At 41.5% G+C, this 18,804-nt stretch overlaps 1 protein-coding gene across 1 annotated transcript; it reads left to right on the forward strand.

Annotated features, from left to right (window-relative positions):
- Positions 1-136: 136 nt before the first annotated feature.
- On the forward strand, positions 137-17,949 carry LOC145480504 (uncharacterized). The gene is made up of 7 exons (XM_081458747.1): positions 137-905; positions 1,744-2,280; positions 5,135-6,021; positions 11,509-11,599; positions 12,580-13,125; positions 14,257-14,793; positions 15,421-17,949. The coding sequence occupies exons 1-7, from the start codon at positions 486-488 to the stop codon at positions 16,327-16,329; spliced, it is 3,927 nt and encodes a 1,308-aa protein (XP_081314873.1). The 5' UTR covers positions 137-485; the 3' UTR covers positions 16,330-17,949.
- The last annotated feature ends 855 nt before the right edge of the window (positions 17,950-18,804 follow it).

An 18,804-nucleotide genomic window follows, 5' to 3' on the forward strand; every position in this document is an offset into this window, starting at 1 on the left:
GACCTTGACGGCTAAAAATAATGACATTTTGCCCAGAACACCCTAAGCGAGACCAAAATCCGAAATTTAAACCCCTAAGCGAGACGACGAGCATCCCCGTCCATTCCATATGGGAGTCCCCCCCCCCGGGCCTAATTCCCAGGCATGTTGAAAAAAACAACCTCCAAACTCCATTTTAGTTTCCAACAAAATCATGCAACATTTTCGTCCAAAGTATTCTTCGTATTCTCGGAAATTAGAGAAGAAATAACGTACTCATGTTAATAGTATTATTGTCAGTATTGCCTCTCTACCTGTTCCGTGTTTCAAACTCTCAAGGGTAGGGTGGAGTAAGCTTTTGCACCGCACCCCTCAGGAAATCACGGTCCACCCCGCAGTCTCGAAGCGAAACACGCGTGGTTTTGAAGTTTGCCCGAGTTTTCACAGTGAAGGTTGGGATTCGTGAGAGCACGGTTTTTATCGTTTTAACTAGTTTATTCTACATAATGGAGCCTCAAATGCTCGTAAACCAGGGTCTCAGCGAAAGCGTCGCTCAAAAGATGTCTGAAATTTTCGCTTGTGGGCTTCTTTCACCCGAGGAGCTCGATGATAGAGCGTTCGAAGCACTTCGCGAATTCAACCAAGAAGGCGCTTTAGAAGTGTTAGATCAGTTTGCAAACAGCGATTTATCTCATGTGCAGAACAAGAGTGCGTTTCTTTGCGGAGTGATGAAAACATACGTGACAAAATCTTCGTCGGGCGGCGAAGCCACAAGTAACGAAGCTTCGAGTAGAGCGGACGAAGGCAAGATCAAGGCATTGCTGGAAAGAACGGGCTACACTCTAGATATCACCTCAGGACAGAGGAAATACGGTGGTCCACCGCCCGGCTGGGACGGCCCTGTACCTGGCACTGGTGGTAGCGAAGTAAGTGAAGTTATTTACGCTGTTTTTACAGGACTACAATGCTTTGAAATTGTCAAGAATCGATCTTGGCGCGGCGTGGTTGGTATTGTAATGGTCATTCAGATGCACTGCTGACTCAAGTACATTTAACTTAAGTGCTCTTCTTGACATAATGTTCTGTTTATATCATGTTTCAAAAATTGTTGAAAAGGTTTAGAGTAAATCGAAATGTGAAGGTTGAAATTATGTCAGCTTACAGTGCCTAACGGAAGTTTTAAGTTTAGCTTATAAAAATTAAGCTCAAATAATTAAGCATTGGCTTATTTTGGGTTTAATTTCATTCCCCAATCTGTTTTAGAGCTACCATACCAAACCATACAAAGAAAGTTGTGATTCTATCTTGTAAATCTTAAGATAAACGTGAACTCGACCAGAGCATGACAAAAAGCTGTCACTTATGTGCTACCAGAATCTAAAACGAGCTAAAATTGATTCAGCTGTTACTATGAAATACACTGAAGCAAGACTAACACATGTTTGGTTTTGTTTGACAAACTAGGTTGTGATGCAAATGTTTTTATCTAGTGTAAAATATTGACAGTACTCCTTGCAAATACCTATAGCAGTGCCTTAAAATCCATCAAATATTTTCGTTCACATGCAATTGGTCTAGGTGCATCATGTGTCTGAATATTTCCTAATTTAAACTGTGGGATATCTGAGTGATATTCCCCAAATTTCAAATCCAATGTTTTGCAAAAAATATTTGAAGGATAATAAACAATTGCTGTTCCTCACAGCTCACAGTTTTCCGTGAGCTTTTCATTTCATCTCTCATTGTAACATTCTTTGCTTACAGAAAGGTTGCTGCCAGGTGTTTGTTGGAAAGATTCCTCGCGATTGTTTTGAAGATGAGGTCATTCCACTTCTTGAAGAGTGTGGTCAGATCTACGACTTCCGTTTGATGATGGACCCTGAATCAGGGCTGAACAGAGGCTTTGGTTTTTGTACGTATACGACCAAAGCTGGAGCACAGAATGCAGTCAAGAAACTTGATAACAAAGAAATCCGCCCAGGAAAGAAGTTGGGAGTTTGTGTCTCAGTGGCAAACAATCGGCTCTTCGTTGGTTCCATTCCTAAGAGCAAGTCCAAGCAAGAAATCTTTGATGAATTTGGGAGAGTTACTTCAGATCTGACTGATGTGATTGTCTATCTGTCACCGGAACAAAAGGGTAGAAACAGAGGTTTTGCCTTCTTGGAATATGAAAGCCACAAAGCTGCAGCTTTGGCAAAACGTCGTCTTCAGAGTGGAAAGGTGTTCGTTTGGGGGATGACTGTTGCTAAAGTTGAGTGGGCTGATCCCCAGGAAGAACCAAATGAGGAAGTTATGGCCAAGGTCAGTATTTGACTGTTTTGTTTCAGCTCAGTCATGAATTTTCTGGTAAAAGTAACAGCCTAAATAGGACACACTAATTGCTACATGTAACTACTCACATTGCTTTTTTGTCTTTGTGACAAACTCTCTCTAAACTCCTAATTTATAAGGGGGATGTGGTGGCCTAGTAATTGTTAGATTTTGGAGCAAATTGAGCCACATCATGGAGTTATGTTCTTAGGTGTTCAAATCAGCATGCAAAGGAAGTCTTGTGTGATAGCTTGGGGCTAGTAGATTGGATTTCACTTACATGGCAGGCAAGTGAAGTTTCCCTTGGGAAAATTTTTAGGAAATGCATGTCACGGAAGTACTGTAAAAGATGAAATTTTGTGGACTGATGAACTTGACTTTTGGGCAAGTACATCATATTAGTAAACCTGTGTCAGGGCTCAAAATAATTTTCGGACCGTGGCCGATCATGTTGACCGGCTAAAGTCATTTTAACTCAGTCACGTCTCGTTTCTGACCAGTCAAGATATTTAAAAAAAGTTTAAGTAATGTTGGCCTAATTAAACCCACATGTGTAATTTGTTTGTTCCAGTCGTTGTTATACCGTTAAAAAATTGGCGTAATACAAAGAAAAGCTTAAAACGTAACCCAAGATAGCCTTGGCAGGGCTCAGCAGCTCAATGAAGTGGCACACTTTCAGTGGAAGCCAAAGAAAAAGTATTGAACAGATGCATATGTAATGAAACTCCGAATTTTTCCATCAGTTTATTCAATTCCATGAGCTGTTGTTTTCATGTTCTACAAAGTATTTGTGTCCATCAAAACATCAATGAAACCAAACGTGCATCAGCAGATCCTAATTTTGGGCTTCAGAAATAACTGGGTAAACAAATATAGCCGAAGAAGAAGTTTCTGTTTCTTCGATTCTCACCCGTGCAAACGCACAATAAATCATTGCATTACTACGAATATGGCTGCAGTTACACAACAAGTGTTGGGAAGTTTCTTAATGATGTGACCAAAATTAAGTTCTAAAGTCTAAGCCACAAAAAATCTAAACTCTCTTGTAGTCATAATATAGAGAGTTTTCGTTCAGGAAGAACTAATCACCATCGCTTGGTAGATTTTACCACTGATGGCAGGGAGATTTTGGTCATGTGCTAAGCAACAATTTGAGAGTGTCTTAAATTTCATTCACGAACAAAATAACTTTACAGACACAGATATAAAGCCCTCGTCTTTTTTGTTGGTACATAAATATTTTTGTCCATTTTGTAACAGTAACTTTAATCATTTGGTTCTAAATTAGATACTGGGTTCATGCTCAAAGTTATATTTATGGCTTGATGGAAACAAAGCAGACTGCAAAATGCATGTTTTGATGTCCCAGAGTCCCATAGTGTCTGAAGTTGGAAACAACTTGACAATCGAGCAATCGAGTTTGGCATCTTTTTTGTCAATTTCTGTGCAGTGAAAGTGAAACAAACAACATATATCTTGACTTCTGTAGTCAAGCAATACCTTTGAAATATACGTTATCAAAGAGAGGTGCTCTGTGTCAAGAGTGTGACAGTTGGGCAAATCTGAAGTGTCATGAAAAGCTGAATCTGATCGGGTTCCCTTTGCTGTATGGAAAACCTGTGCTGTTCAAAAGGCTGAATAGTTTTGAATTCTGAATTGAACCCTTCTGCTGTCCTAACAGATGAAAACTGTTTTTGAACGGATAGCAGCAGTTGTTCGAATAGCTTAATATTTTTCTGAACGGATAACCCCAGCCATTCAAATGGCATTCTTATCGATCTTGAACACAAGACACTGACAAACAGCAAGCGGACGATTTTTAGCCGTTCACACAGACACCTGTTGGTGTACATTTTCGTGTGAGAGGTCATAATAAAAAAGAGATTAAAAATCTAAGATTTACAGTTGAGGATTTGATTGTGTATAGAGTGTGTTCACGTGACGTCATTAAATTCTCAAATCCAAAACTAAAGAGCCCTTAAAGGTTTTATCCTCATCAGGCATAAGAGGTACTAAATTTAAATCTGTTTACAACTTTCCAGCTCAATGGTGTCCTTCGTTTGGAAACCAGCACATTTTGAATTTCGTAGCTATGGCAGTACATGACATGAAGCATCCCTTTTGTAGGTTAAGGTGGTCTACATCCAAAACCTTTCTCCCAGTATTACAGAAGAGAAGTTTACACTAGATGTATTTTCCGGCCGCCATATTAGAGGACTAAGGAGGTCCTCCAACATGACGACCTTATACTAGGCTCTATAATTTTGCGTGGAACATTTTGACAAATATCTCAACTTTTGGACAGCGCACATACCTTAAACTTGGAGAACTGTCTTCTTTATTTATCGTCTATAATATCACAATTTCTTGACTTTATCCACTGAATGGTTTTTGATTTAATTTTTTATTGTGTGAGAATGTACACACTTTCTTCAAGAATGAACAACGTGACCATCTCAACATGACATGACCGCTCAACATGACCGGCAAGTGAAGATTTTGGCTGGAGATTGTCCATTGATTGTCCGTTATTTTGAGCCCTGCCATGTTGGACTTGGCATCCCATCCATTGGGTGTGAATAGAACTTCTCCGGGCCACTTATGCTTTGGAAAGTCTAAAAAAGTACCTTCCTGTCTGGTGTCCCTCTTCACCTTAGAGTAGGTCCCATGCAGTCCCCCCTGGGTTAAAATACAATGTAATAGGTTCATACTGTTTACCAGCAGTTAACCCATTGTGATTTAAAGCAGGCATTAAAGGAAGTCATATTAAATAATGAATAACTAGTTATTCAATTTTGATGGCCCTGAAACTGTCCTTACTTCAGTTATTACATCCCTTTTGTAGGTGAAGGTGGTCTACGTCCGAAACCTTTCTCCCAATATTACAGAAGAGAAGTTACAGGAAGAGTTTGGACAGTATGGAACTGTAGAAAGGGTGAAAAAGATCAAAGATTATGCTTTTGTCCACTTCACTGAGCGCCAGAATGCATTAAGTGCCATTGAAGCCCTCGACAATCAATTTTGGGATGAGATTGCCATAAGTGTGTCCCTGGCAAAGCCTCAACCAGCCAACAAGGACAACAGACGGAGAGGAGGCCCTGGTATGGGTCCAGGTCCTCGTGGCAACCAACCTCGTGGTGGAGGACCCAGAGGTAGAGGTCGTGGGAGAGGTGGATATGACCAAGGCGGATATGATTACAGTGGTGGATATGACTCATATGGTGGAGGTTATGGCGATGAAAGTAATTATGATAGTTATTATGATGATGGCAGCTATAGTGGAAGTGGTTATGGTGGTGGGTATGGCAATAGTGGGTATGGCAGTGATGGATATGGTGGAAGAGGAGGTTACTCCAGTCGTGGTGGGGGAAGAGGTGGTCCAAGAGGCTCGTACTCTCGTGGAGGTCAAGGTGGGCCAAGCAGGGGTGGACCAAGTCGTGGTGGAAGCGGTGGTGGCTTTGGTCGTGGAGCTAGGGGTTCACGTGGTGGTCCACCAAGAGGAAGGGGTGGGGAAGGTGGAGGAAGGGGCTTTGGTCCACAGAAGCGCAAATATGGTGGTGACAGCTATCAAGGGGGTGGTGGCGGTGGCTACTCTGAACCAAAGAGGCAGTATGTTGATTACAGTCACCAGTACGGCCAGCAGGAGTCACAGCAGCAGTGGGGCCAAGACTATGGCTACAGTGACCAGGGTGATCAGCAGTGGCACCAGGACAGCTGGTCACAGCAGCAGTGGTAGTGATTATGCAGATTGGCAGCCATTCAACCTATCCAACCAGATTTGTGATGAATTGATCCAATTTTTTTTGTTTGGAGCCCAATCATTTCTTTATCTTTGATTGGATTGGAAAACTGGGTCAAACTTTGAGAAAATGCACATAATTTGATGCCACATATTAGTCTGTTTTTAGCAAAAGCATTCCGCCATGCGAATGTCGTAAAATACTTTAGAAATTGATACCATCAGATCTTCAGACTTGAGAGTCCAAAACGAAATTGTGTAGCAGTTCTTATACAGTTGTAGTTCACTCCAAAGTCTATTTTCAATGTATCTGAATCAAATTTCAAATTCCATTTTTTTTATGTTTTTACTTAGTTCATTTTGGGCTTAGTTATTTAAAAGTACATGCACTATACTCCCAAAATAGTTTAGCAAAAGTTGAAATCTGAAAGATTACAAACCTTTGATTGATTAAGTGGGTTAAAGTTAAATTCATATAGTCATAAAGTCAAATAAAATTGCTTTTACAAAATTGGCCAGCAATCAATGTTGGCTTGAAATTGTATGTTGTCATTTGCTGTCTCCAAAACGAAGAAGAAAATCACTGTGAAATTACGTCAAGAAATCAAAGGAGAATGTCACAATGATTAAAAGAAATAATGATGCATACCGTGAAGAAATTTGAAGAAAGGCATGATTAAATTGCATCAAGAAATTTGGAGCATGTCATGATGAAATTACATCAAGAAATTTAAAGAAATTCATGATGAAATTACATCAAGAAATTTAAAGAAGAAAATCATGATGAAATTGCATTGAGGAAATTTAGTATCAATTAATTCAAAATTTTCCAGCTAAGTTGCAGCAGCATGGCAGTGTGATCTGGTAAGTGTTCTACTCTAATGTTAATTTTGGTACTTGTCTTGAACTGAAGGATCCTCTCTTCCCATTTTACTGCAGTATGGTTGACCATTATGTTATCAGGACATCCAGACCACCAAATGGCACCTTTCTCTCCTCTCCTTTTCTTTGATTCTGTTTGCAACCTGATAACCAACCTGGAAAGGGAGTACTAGGCAAATGTCTAGAGGCAAAACCTCTCAGAAGGAACACACCTACCACGTACAACTCCTTTTCATCCATCCCCTTTTGCATCCACAAAATCATGTCATGGTTTAGCCTTGTCCCTAGGGAAGTCCATGTCCATGAAGTGCCCAGGGTACTAACAGCTCCCACCTCTAAGTACAAATTCACTACACTTCCACATTCACAAATCCTACCAGTGTGTGCACACCCATGGTAGCACTCCCTTTTGAACACGCATCTATCATACCCCAGCCCTGTGCAACTGTTAGCCTCCAACTCTGCACATATGCACCGGTGAAACCGACTGCTATGTGCACGTGCATAAAGTAAAAGTACTTCAGCCTTCAATGGGTTTTTTGACTATTTTGTATTTTGCCCCACCCCCGCCCCTCCAACACCCAGACACGTTTTATAGGGGATTATTACAGGAGGCTAAATCCTTGGAAAATTATGACTCGCCTTTCAACAGTCCTTGTTAAAAATCTGAAGCCCTCATTAACTGATCAGAAACTGATTTTTCAGCGTGTCTGTCTTATCACTGGTAGTCAAAGTCGCCAACGATTTTTCCCGGGGTGCATTGCTTCTAAAAACCATGGTTACAAGTATTAGTTAAGATCCATTTAATTACTTCCATCGTCAATCAGAAAAATAAAGATTTGACCATGTCCCATTAGTCTTCCTGGAGCCCCACCTTGGGGATTTGCAAAAATATTCGTGCCCCACCTTGGGACGTGCAGATGCTTTGAACTGACACAACCATTACCATAGTACGCAGCACGCGTTTCACATAACCTGAGGTTAATGGCCTAACTCATCGCGAGTCTCTCTTTAGCTTAGTGGTTAGATCACCACAACCCGAGAGGTCATGGGTTTCAATACCGTCGGGGAGAAAGATATTCTTTTGTCCCACGCAAGCGACGCAATGAATATGTCATCCTATTTTATATATATTACGTCGGAACCTTCTTCGCGTTTTCTACGTTTCTGACTGTCACACTGATGCCCCGCTAGTATCGGAGGAACGTTGCTTTCGAACTCGCTACAAGTACCGTCAGTTGAACAAATTGATTCGTTTCTAAACTTCCTGTTATGCCGCGTGATAGAGCCTTCTGTCACGCAGCGCAACGCTCTCTGGATCATGGAGAGGGGTAGAGTTGCGCGACAGAGAGAGGGTCAAAACTTGACTTTGATACATCCTGATCGAGTTGACGATTATCTTGAAGCTGACACTGAGAAAAACTCAAACTAAGAGACCTTGAGTGTGTTCCCGTACTTCCTAAGTCTACGGCAATAACATTGAATACCGTTGTTTCTTTCGTGTTTTAATTCCACGTATCCCAAGCCACTTTATAGTCAAAAGAACGTCGGGAATATCTCGCTCAATATTTAACTCATTTCTCTCGTATTAATCACAGTTAATGTATTGCTCAGACCTCTGATTTGGCTGTAACGAGAACACTTCCGTAGAACGGCAAGCGTTGCAATCCCTGCCATGTAGGCGTTTAGAAAATAACCCAAAGCAAACGTGCGCTGATTGGTTTAAAACCGTGTTTCCATTTAACAGTTAGATTATGATTTCTGTAAGGTGATAGTTGATAAGGCTCAAGGCCGAATCAAGTATCGCCTCATAGAAATCTTGAGCTCATAATCTAATTGTTTAAGTAGAATTCTGGCTAGAATTTCCCTCAAATAACGATTCCAATTATTTCTTGTCTTGGTATTAAACTTCGTGCTTTAGAGAATTCGCGCAGGCTGAATCGTCAATTTGACATAAGCAGCTGTATACGCGCGCTTGTCAGTTTCTTTCTAAAATTTCGAGCTTTTTTAATTCAAGAAACTGTTAATGCCCTACTTTCAGTCGTCTCGAGAATTTTTTTTACTGGTTTGCTTCTAAATGTTCTTTTTAATTTCGGAGAAACGAGGAAACGCTGCAATTTTGTCAACCGCACCAAGCCACTGCACGCTAATGGCTGATAGTGTGCAATGGCTCAGCCAATCAGATTACAGCATTTGCATTAGTACACTAGTAGAATTCTACTAAAACTCGATAGAAACGCAGACCTAGCACGAGCTGTAGACTTAGTGATGGCGCGAGCAAAGAGAATATACATATTGATGATCGAAGTAACTAAGTTGTTGTTGTTGTTTTTTGTCGCGGTATTTCCTAAAAGAAGTTAGAAACATGTTATCCATGTTCGTACCGAGTTATAGAAACACTCGTGAAAGTTTGGGAGAACTCGAAAAATCTGCGGAAACACTCGCCTGTCGGCTCGTGTTCCCATAGCGTTTTTCGTTCTCTCGATCTTTCACTCTGTTTGTATTTGACAATTAGATTATGAGCTCGAGATTTTTATCGCGCACAGAAATCGAGAGCGAATAATCCAATTGTTTTAGTATAAATCTACCAGTTGTTCAAAACTTTATCTAAATCCTCCTCACAGTGACCGTCATGTTGTTTACAAGCGCACAATGCTACGCTACTCATTATCTATAACAGAATAGATCGTGAGTAGCGTAGCCAATCAGAGAACAGCATTCGTGATAGAACGCTAGTAGATTTATACTAAAACTTGATAGGAGAAACACGGTACATGTTTTTTTATTTCTTAATTGTGGACAGAAAAGGTAGCGCTTTCATATACCTCGAATAGATTAGAACATGGTACCGCTTACACATACTTACCCTAGGCACACCAAATCCCTATCTATAACCGCAGGTGGAGTGAGTAACGCCTTAGAAAACTTGGCAACTCGTCCGTTAACTAAGTTGTTTTATTCGAGGTATTTTGAAAGGGTCTTTTAATACCTAAATGACAGTTTTCCCTGCTCTTTTCGTGAAATCGCTACTCGCTTAAAATATTAGCCAGCGGTAGCCCCTTTGGGCGGAGCCTCTCCGTGTATTAAGGGAAACAAAGCCCTGGATAAATAGATTGAAGAAATTATCCTCGCAATTTTGTTTGCAACTAAAGCATACTATTTCAACGGAACGTTAAAAAAATAGGTCTTTAACAGGAATTAATCTTATGACTTCGGGGTCACCAAAGCCATGTTCTACCAGCTGAGCTGTGCCTTTATGAGAGTGTGTAGCAAGAGGCGATTTAAATGTGGCGCCATTTTCGGAATAGGTTTAGAAAATGCAATGGTCAGTGTTTTTATCTCTATTATACTTCTTTAACGTTGTTATTCTCTTTGTCATGCAGGTGGTGATGAAAAGTGCCTTCTACGGCAATGGGAATAACCTCTTCTATCGTGTCCATTATTGTTTCTTAAAATAATATTTATTTCGCGAGCCCTCTTGTCTAATGAAGTATTAACTTTTAATATTTTATCGGTGCTTGTGGCTCTTGATTTAAGTTTTCTCGCGTTCAAATATTCCCGTCTGATTAAAAAAAAAAACATACACCAGGCAGGTCTTGAGAGAGAATCGCAGTGTTGTAAGAGAACGTCACTCGAATGCCTTTTTTTCGTGCCTCTTTATAATTTCTTAAAGATTTTCGTCACTGATGTCGTCACCAAGAAGAGAAAGAGAGACGCTGATGTTCTCTCGGCTGTGGTCTCGGGTGGATTGAGTGAGCTCGAGGTAAGCATGCCCTCTCCCAGAAAGGGCGTGCCCTCGTGGCTTGCGCTTCCTCCGCCCCGAAACAGTCGGAGTGAAGAGAGAGTCGAAGGCCATTGAACATTATCCTCTTCTGCGGAAGTGGATTTCACGCTCATAGCCTTTATTGTGCTTTGAGCGTGATGGACAGAGAAAGATTTGGTTTCGAGTTTGATGTCAAGTTGAAGTCTTTTTAGGAGTTCACAGGAGGCGTTCCACTGCTGTGAGTTGAATATTCATTTTTTTCGTTTACTGTTAGATAAAATAGGAACCACACGACTTTTCGTTAATAAAGGAATTAAATCAAAGGTTGCCTTGTTATTTTGCGTGTTTAATAATTTATCCTGAATGACTAACATATCACGGCAACGAGATTCTCATTTGAGACGTTAGCTTGCATGCAGACGTGCTACGTGATGGGACGTATTTTTTACTGTAACCTCTGGCTTGTGTTACAGCCACTCACAAAAGAAAAAATATTTCGGGCGGGGCGGCTGTAACAGGCTAGGCAACATCCTGCGGGTGTGAGTCAATCGGAGGGTTTTCGGAGCATTCTATACCGACACAATGACCCTGAGCTTGAATCTGGATATCAGGGCGCTTGTCATTAAACCATATAGCGCTTCCTTCTGCGAGGAGATTGAGGGTGTAAAGTTGCCTAGTTCCTAGGCCTCAATATTTCGCCGCGGTCAATCGTTTCGGGTCACCTGGGCCGCTTGTCTGGGATACGTCACCGAAATCAATTAACCGCGAAGGCCAGGCAAGGTATAAAGGATAATTTCTTCTCTAGTCGGGTTGCATTTCGGTTGTCCTCATATAGTATCCTCTATCTTATAGACATAGACAGTGTATTTTACTTGGTCGCACTTATAGCTATGGTAACGGTGCCTGCTATAGACGTATCGATTTCGGTACGTGCTTGGGGCGTAGACCAAGAGGGGTACATGTGCAGTCAGCCTTCCTCCTCTTGTAACATGCACACCACGCAGCGTTTCCTCGCATCAGAGAAAACTGGAATGTGCTCAGTTTCAAAATCTCCTGGAGGAGGGCTAGGAGGAGCTGGTTTTGTTGTGGCGTGTGCAGGTGGTGTATCATAATCTGGGAAGTCATAGAGTTGTCTAACAATCTCTTCTCTGAATTGAGTCTGTGAATAACCAACGGTCCTGTGAAGGGCTTCAATATCAGAAAACTTAGCCTGGTGCTCTTTGAAAAGAATAAACTATTAACTACAGCTAGAAGTGGTCGCTTACGAGAGGTGGTCGCAACCGGAGGCTCGAGTGTACTTTATTATCCACCCACTGCAGTACTAAACAGGGGGATCCCTATCCTGCAACGCACACTGCTCCTTCATCGGTCCCTCTGATGCACTCCGAGTGGTCTTGGATCACTGATCACCCCAAAGGAACGCACCCAAAGCATCTTGACACCAAAATCGCTAGGTGATTGGCTGAATCACTCCAAGCCAGGCAAAAAAGAATAAAAAATAGAGAAAGGAGAGCAATAAAAGGAAGATGAAAGAGTGGAGGAAAAACAAAGACACATTCCTTTTAATTTTTGTATCGTCCACTTTAGAAAAAACGTCCGAGCAGGTCGCGAATTCTTTGACATGTACTTTTCTTTTATATTTTTTATTTGAATTCCCACACATGGTTACAAATGCGGGTGATGCTACGTAAAGAAAAAGATGGACACTGTTTGGAAAGAAAAGCATTACGTATTGAGCTTAGGCCACCTGTTCACCATCCAAGAAAATACAAACAAGCTATCCAGCGAATAGTACTGACAACTGGAGTGAAACTCGGCATCCACGAATCAGGAATCGTGATCGAAAGAACCGGGCACGATTACAAACGAGTAAATATCGATTTGCAGAACCTGAAGGTTTTGTTAGTCCACCCCTAAAATCATTCAACCACGTTGTTTTGGCGTCGGTCGATTCTGCAGAGTTAGTGGCGGTGAAAAGTTTGGGTTACCATTGAACAGTCTAGCCATGGAATCAACCCAAGAGTTGTCCGAAGAGGCGCAGCAACTCGTAAACGAAGGCCTGAGTGTTAAAGTCGCTCAAAGAGTAGGAGCGATCTTTGCTACCGGTTCCCTTGCTCCCAGCGAGTTAGATGACAGAGCGTTGGACGCTTTACGTGAATTCAACGAAGACGGAGCACTAGAAGTCTTGGATCAGTTTGGAAGTAGTGATCTGTCCCACGTGCAGAATAAAAGCGCATTTCTCTGTGGTGTAATGAAGACTTACCGCGAGAAAAACCGACAGAAAGCCCAGGGACACACTCCGGGCACCGAAGCATTGAGTGGACCCGATGAAGAGAAGATCAAGGCGTTATTAGACAGAACTGGCTACACTTTGGATATTACCACTGGGCAGAGAAAGTACGGTGGCCCACCGCCTAACTGGGAAGGTCCTCCACCAGGAACAGGCAGCGAGGTATTTTAGCTCGAATAAACTTGTTTTTAACGTTTTATATAGAGTTTTCGACAACCTTGAAGTTGTAATACTGCTTACAACCATGTGCCTCTGAGGCGCCTTGAATAAAATTATTGGTGCTGGCTACCGATTATTCATTCGAATTCGAATGATTGCACAAGTTTTTCTCCACCGAATTTAAAGTGGAATATATTCCGTTCTCCTCACAAGGTTAACTGACTATGATCCCGTGGAAGTGGAATTCGAAGAGCTCACAGTTGGGGCTGATACGCTGTATCATTAGGAGCTTATAATTATTACATGACATAAGTTAGTTCTGAGGGCCTGTAACTGAAATAAGCTATTCAGATTCTGATTGCTACGTTGCTGGTCCAACATTTTTACAGGTGTTGGACTGGGCACTGCCCCGAATGATCCCTGTGACCACTCCTGAGGATTTTGTTGTAGTTTACGCCATACTTTGCCACCTGTTTTTTCATAATTTATTTAAACATTGAACGTGAGTTAATGCCCTGCACAGAATTGGGAGCTTAAAGTTTACAAGTGGCTTCCAATTCTGCATTTGTGGAATTTTTTCTAACCAATTTCGGTTGTGTATTAACCAAGCTTGCTCAGGACATTTATTGGGAGAGTATTGGCCCTGGGTTTTTTTTTTGTATAGACTGGTTACAAGATGTTGGACTAGTATTCTCACAAGAATGGCCCTGAAGCTTGGGTTAATATATGCATCAGTTCATTTGAAAGAGGGGCAAACTTATGACAATATTACCAAGTGGAATCTAATTTGGTGTGTAATCGTACAAAGTGGTTGACAAATCACTTAATAGTGTAAGATTTGGACACTATTATTTGCCTTTTTATATTTTTTGTCAAGATTGTAGTCTCTGGTTGATTATTTATATGACTCCACAGGCTTTGAACTTTGATTTATATTGGCCATATATAAATGACCCTCAAGACCCTCCATCACACGTGGGGGGGGGACCGCTCAGAAACTGGCCCAGAATAGGCAGGAATGGGGTACCTTTGTTGTTGCCCTACATGCCAGCTGGCATAATGGGCTTGAGTGAGTGTGAGTGAGTATATAAATGTAGCTATTCTAGTAACCTCTGTGTATTTTTTCTTATGCAGAAAGTTTGCTGCCAGGTTTTTGTTGGCAAGATTCCGAGGGATTGCTTTGAAGATGAGCTTGTACCAGTGTTAGAGGAAAGTGGAAGAATCTACGACTTTCGACTCATGGTGGACCCGCTGACAGGTCAAAACCGAGGATATGGCTTCTGCACGTACTCTGCCAAAGAGGAGGCACAAGATGCCATGAAGAAGCTCGACACCAAAGAAATCAGACCTGGCAGAAGGCTTGGGGTTTGCTTATCTGTGGCAAACAACCAGTTGTTCGTTGGCTCCATTCCCAAGACAAAGAATAAACAAGAGATCTTTGAAGAGTTCACCAAAGTTACTGCTGGACTGACTGATGTGATTGTGTACATGTCAGCAGAAAACAAAACAAGGAACAGGGGCTTTGCCTTCCTGGAGTATGAAAGTCACCAGGCAGCATCTTTGGCTCGTCGTAGGCTGGCTAGTGGAAGGGTGAAAGTCTGGGGTAATATCGTAGTGACTGTGGATTGGGCAGATCCGCAAGAAGAACCAGATGCAGATGTCATGTCAAAGGTAAGTGATTATTGTGTTACAGTTTCAAACAACAGTTTTGCAAAATTAATCAATGCCACAGGTGGCTTTTGAAACCCTCTCTGTGAACATCTTTCATTTCTGCTCTGGTCTAAGTAAAGTTGGCTTCCTACATGTGTACACTATCAGATAGTGAATTTTATTAATTTTCTTGTTAAACGTGTGACAACTATTGATTGATTTTTAAGGAGATGGTAAAGTAGATAGTAAAAATCTGGGGTTTTGCAAGCTCTCTGAAAATTCACAGGAGTTTACTTTTAAAATACTGGAAAATAGTAGACATAATGCAGTGAAATTCCCATGCAATCTTTGTAGAGTATGTTGATTAATGATTTTCTACTACCATACATTCCTCCTCTTTAAGTCCTCTCCCTTACAGCATGATATTGTAACATGACAAAATTTAAAGCCCTGCCCCCCTTCCCAATAATAATAATTATTATTGCTCTCCTTCTTTTATACCATGTCCTTTTGTGAGACCTTAGTTCACAAACTCCTCAGAGATTAAGTATATATTATATCAACAATCATGGTCTCTGAGTGATGGTGTTCCTCTGCTGCAGTAGCTTGTGCAGCCATGTTCTCACAAGTGTACATTGCTGTTTGTAGGTCAAAGTCCTTTATGTGAGGAATGTTTCTCCCAGTATCACTGAGGATCAGTTGAAAGAAAAGTTTTCAGTGTATGGCACAGTTGAACGAGTCAAGAAATTGAAAGATTATGCCTTCATCCATTTTGTTGAGCGTGATGATGCGGTCAAGGCTATGGAAGAAATGAACAGTGTTGAACTTGATGGTCTTGCAATTGAAGTGTCCTTGGCTAAGCCTCAGCCAGCAAACAAAGAGAAAAGACGTGCTGGGCAGTCTGGATTTGGTGCCTTGAATTCAGGTCGGGGATCCAGGGGTGGACCCCCACGTGATGGTCCACCTGGGCGTGGGCGTGGTGGATATGGTGGTGGTGATCGATATGGATATGATGGCTATGATCGAGGTTATGGTGATCAGTATGAAGGTTATGGTGGAGGATATGGCCCCAGAGACAATTACAGTGACAGAGGTTATGGTGACAGTTACTATGATGACTATTATGGTGGTGGTGGTGGTGGTGGATATGGCTATGATCGCTACAGTGAAGGCCCAAGGGGTGGTCCTCCCCGCGGTGGACGTGGTGCACCCAGCCGAGGTGGACGTGGCGGTGGTTTCCCAGGAAGGGGTGGCGATAGAGGGGGAAGAGGATCAGGCCCACGTGGTGGTCCTCCCCGTGGTGGAAGAGGTGGCCCTCCACCCCGTGGTGGACCCAGAGGCGGAGGTGTTGCTCCAGCAAAAAGGAAGTATGGTGCAGACTCGCATCAGGCACCTGTAGAGTACCCCGAGCCAAAGCGTAGGTTCATGGGGCAGAACCAGTCAGGTGGTTGGGGAAGCCAACCAATCGCCCAGCAGCCATTGTACGATGGTGGAGGGTACGGCAATCAAGGATCCAACCAAGAGTGGTACAGTGATGGTAATTGGCAGCAGTGGTAATCGTCGAGAAGAGAAATTTTGGCTTGCAGTTGATTTTGATTTGGCAACTTATTCTACGGCCTTTCTCTGTTTGTTTTGGCTTTAAGTTTTGAGATGACTGAATTTGGTATTAACATGTATCAAGCTATTTGGCAGGCTGTTGACTTGTTAAGTTGCTGATTCAGTTTGGAAGACTCAAATGATTTTTTTAGTGTGGCACCAATCTGAAAGATCTTTTTTATATTCAAGTTTATGCGATTGGACATGAATGTCTTTTAGGAGTTTTAAAGTGCTTTTAGTTTAATGTCAATAGCTTCAACTTGCGTAGTTGCATCCAGTTACTTTTAGACAATCTGGACTGTTTGTACTGAATACGAGTTCCAGCTTTTTATAGCTCAGAAAACTTCATGGCAGTTAGTTTTTAAGTTAAGTGAAACAATTAACTAGTGTAAGCTAGAAATGTCATTTTGGCAGTTACTATACATGTTAATGTGGTTTGGTATCAAAAGACGACCAAGCAATTTTGGCTTGCAAAGTCAGTTGAATGAAATCAACTTGCAGAACTAAAACTGCTAATAAAGTAAATTCAACAAAATTGCCCAGCAAGAAAAAGCTGGCTAAAATCCAACTCTGAACTTGTGTCTGGTTTCCCAGTGTGCAAAATATTTCCCTGAAAATTCACCCAAAATCAAGAAAACCTAAAATCCCGAAATTAAAGAAAAAAGAAAGAAAAGGTGAAGACGCATTCATTTGCTGAGTGGTGGAGGTAAGTATTGAGGCTATGGCGGTCTCTCATTTATTTTATATTTTATGTTATCCTTCCTGTACGCAGGTTCCCGCTAATTTCATTGTAAGTGCAGATTTTTAGAAAACATTCTGATAAAACCCCACTCTGGCAATTTCAGAGTTGTCTTTTTCTTCTACTTCAAAACGAGTGCCGGTGCTATCTTTTCATATTGCAGCAATTTTTACTTGCATGTTGACTGTCTAGCAAATCACACTGATCTACAAAATGATGGCTTCAATATTATCCGAAATGCTGCAAAGTCTGAACTCTGAGAATGTGTTTAAATTGGGTTGAACGTACTGTTACTGCTCAAAACTGTATTTTCATTGGCCTTGAGCTTTTTACCGAGGCCTAGTTTAGCCACACTACGAGTTTTTTTAAGACTACAATTCCAAATGCAAATGCGTCTTGCGAACTAATGTGGTTACCATGGTGACTTTATATTCTCTGATTACTATGCAAACCTGAAAGTCACTAAGATCTTATGATATTCCAAGAAGCCGAAAAGGGGCAGTGCATAATACTAACCCTTCTTTTACTGGGGTAAAACGTGAACAAGTCAAGTAAGATAACAGACTGGGTTTGAATGGGTTTGCTGTTTTTTTGAGTGCTCAACATTAGCCTTTTGTATTCAATGGTCACATTACACTGCCTATAACAAATTACGGGAGTTGCTTTGCTACAAATTGAAAACAACATCTTAAGTTTAGTAAACCTTACTAATGAACATTACTGGTCCTTTTTATTTCTTTCAATTCTCTTCTTTGGGCCTGATAAAAGCTCAGAGTAATGAGGTCATTGTAATTACAAGGTAGCCGGACAAAAATCATAAATTGGTGTTAACACAGAGGCTCTACGTGCCGGCGGTGTTGAAAATTGTTTGGGTTTTCTACCGATTGTTTTCCTTTTCCAATGCAAGATGAATGTATCTGACGGTTGAACATTCGATTAAAACTTCCTCGAAGGGGCAACCCAGAGCATTCTTTGCTGTGCCAGGAACTCCCTTAGCGCGATATGTGCGTACAGGGACACGGTCAGCAGTTGTACATGTAGTAGTGACCCTGGACTATTGCTTGAATTACTTGGTAGCGCGACAGCGCTTTTATGATCGAGCTTCGGAATGAATTTTCGTTTAATAGTTAAAGAAAAAATTTGGCCTCAAACGGTGAAGATGAGTAGATCTATACAGCATTGATTAGAGAGACTTTGATAACGGTGCTCCTTTAGCAGTATTGCATTTACACGATCTTGCGTGACGTAACTCCCCTCGGAAAGCGTTACACGGCCGCTCGTTTGAAACAGATAACGTGATTATGAATAAACCCAGGCAAATCAAGGGTCATATAGCCTGCGGTGTCACGAAATCCTCGATATACGTAGACGGTAGACTGGAGACGGACTGTAACGCAGGCTAGTGTCGTTGGGTTTGGCTACAGGGCTTCAATTTGTTACTGCGCGTTACCTGAAGTACGTGTATACCAACAATTTGCCATAGCGTGACATTTCTTGCATTTAGAAGTGATTTTTAAAAAAAAAAACAAAGACAAAACAAAACAAAAACAACAACAACAAACAAACAAACAGATCAGACGTCGATGACAATAAACAGAGAATCTTATTCGAGATTCTTTATGAAGGTTTTTGAAGTGGAAAAGGTTTGGGTAAGGGAAATATGCGATCTATTTTCCATTTTATTCGAATGGTCTTCG

This window comes from Orbicella franksi, chromosome 3 (assembly GCF_964199315.1).
Source record: "Orbicella franksi chromosome 3, jaOrbFran1.1, whole genome shotgun sequence".
NCBI lineage: Eukaryota > Metazoa > Cnidaria > Anthozoa > Scleractinia > Merulinidae > Orbicella > Orbicella franksi.

Excerpts from the sequence above, each read along its gene's own strand:
- LOC145480504 (XM_081458747.1), top strand. The coding sequence starts at position 486 with ATGGAGCCTCAAATGCTCGTAAACCAGGGTCTCAGCGAAAGCGTCGCT. Across the intron at positions 6,022-11,508 it reads AGCTGGTCACAGCAGCAGTG|TATCCTCTATCTTATAGACA; the intron begins GTAGTGATTATG and ends GTCCTCATATAG. Across the intron at positions 11,600-12,579 it reads CTATAGACGTATCGATTTCG|TCCACCCCTAAAATCATTCA; the intron begins GTACGTGCTTGG and ends AGGTTTTGTTAG.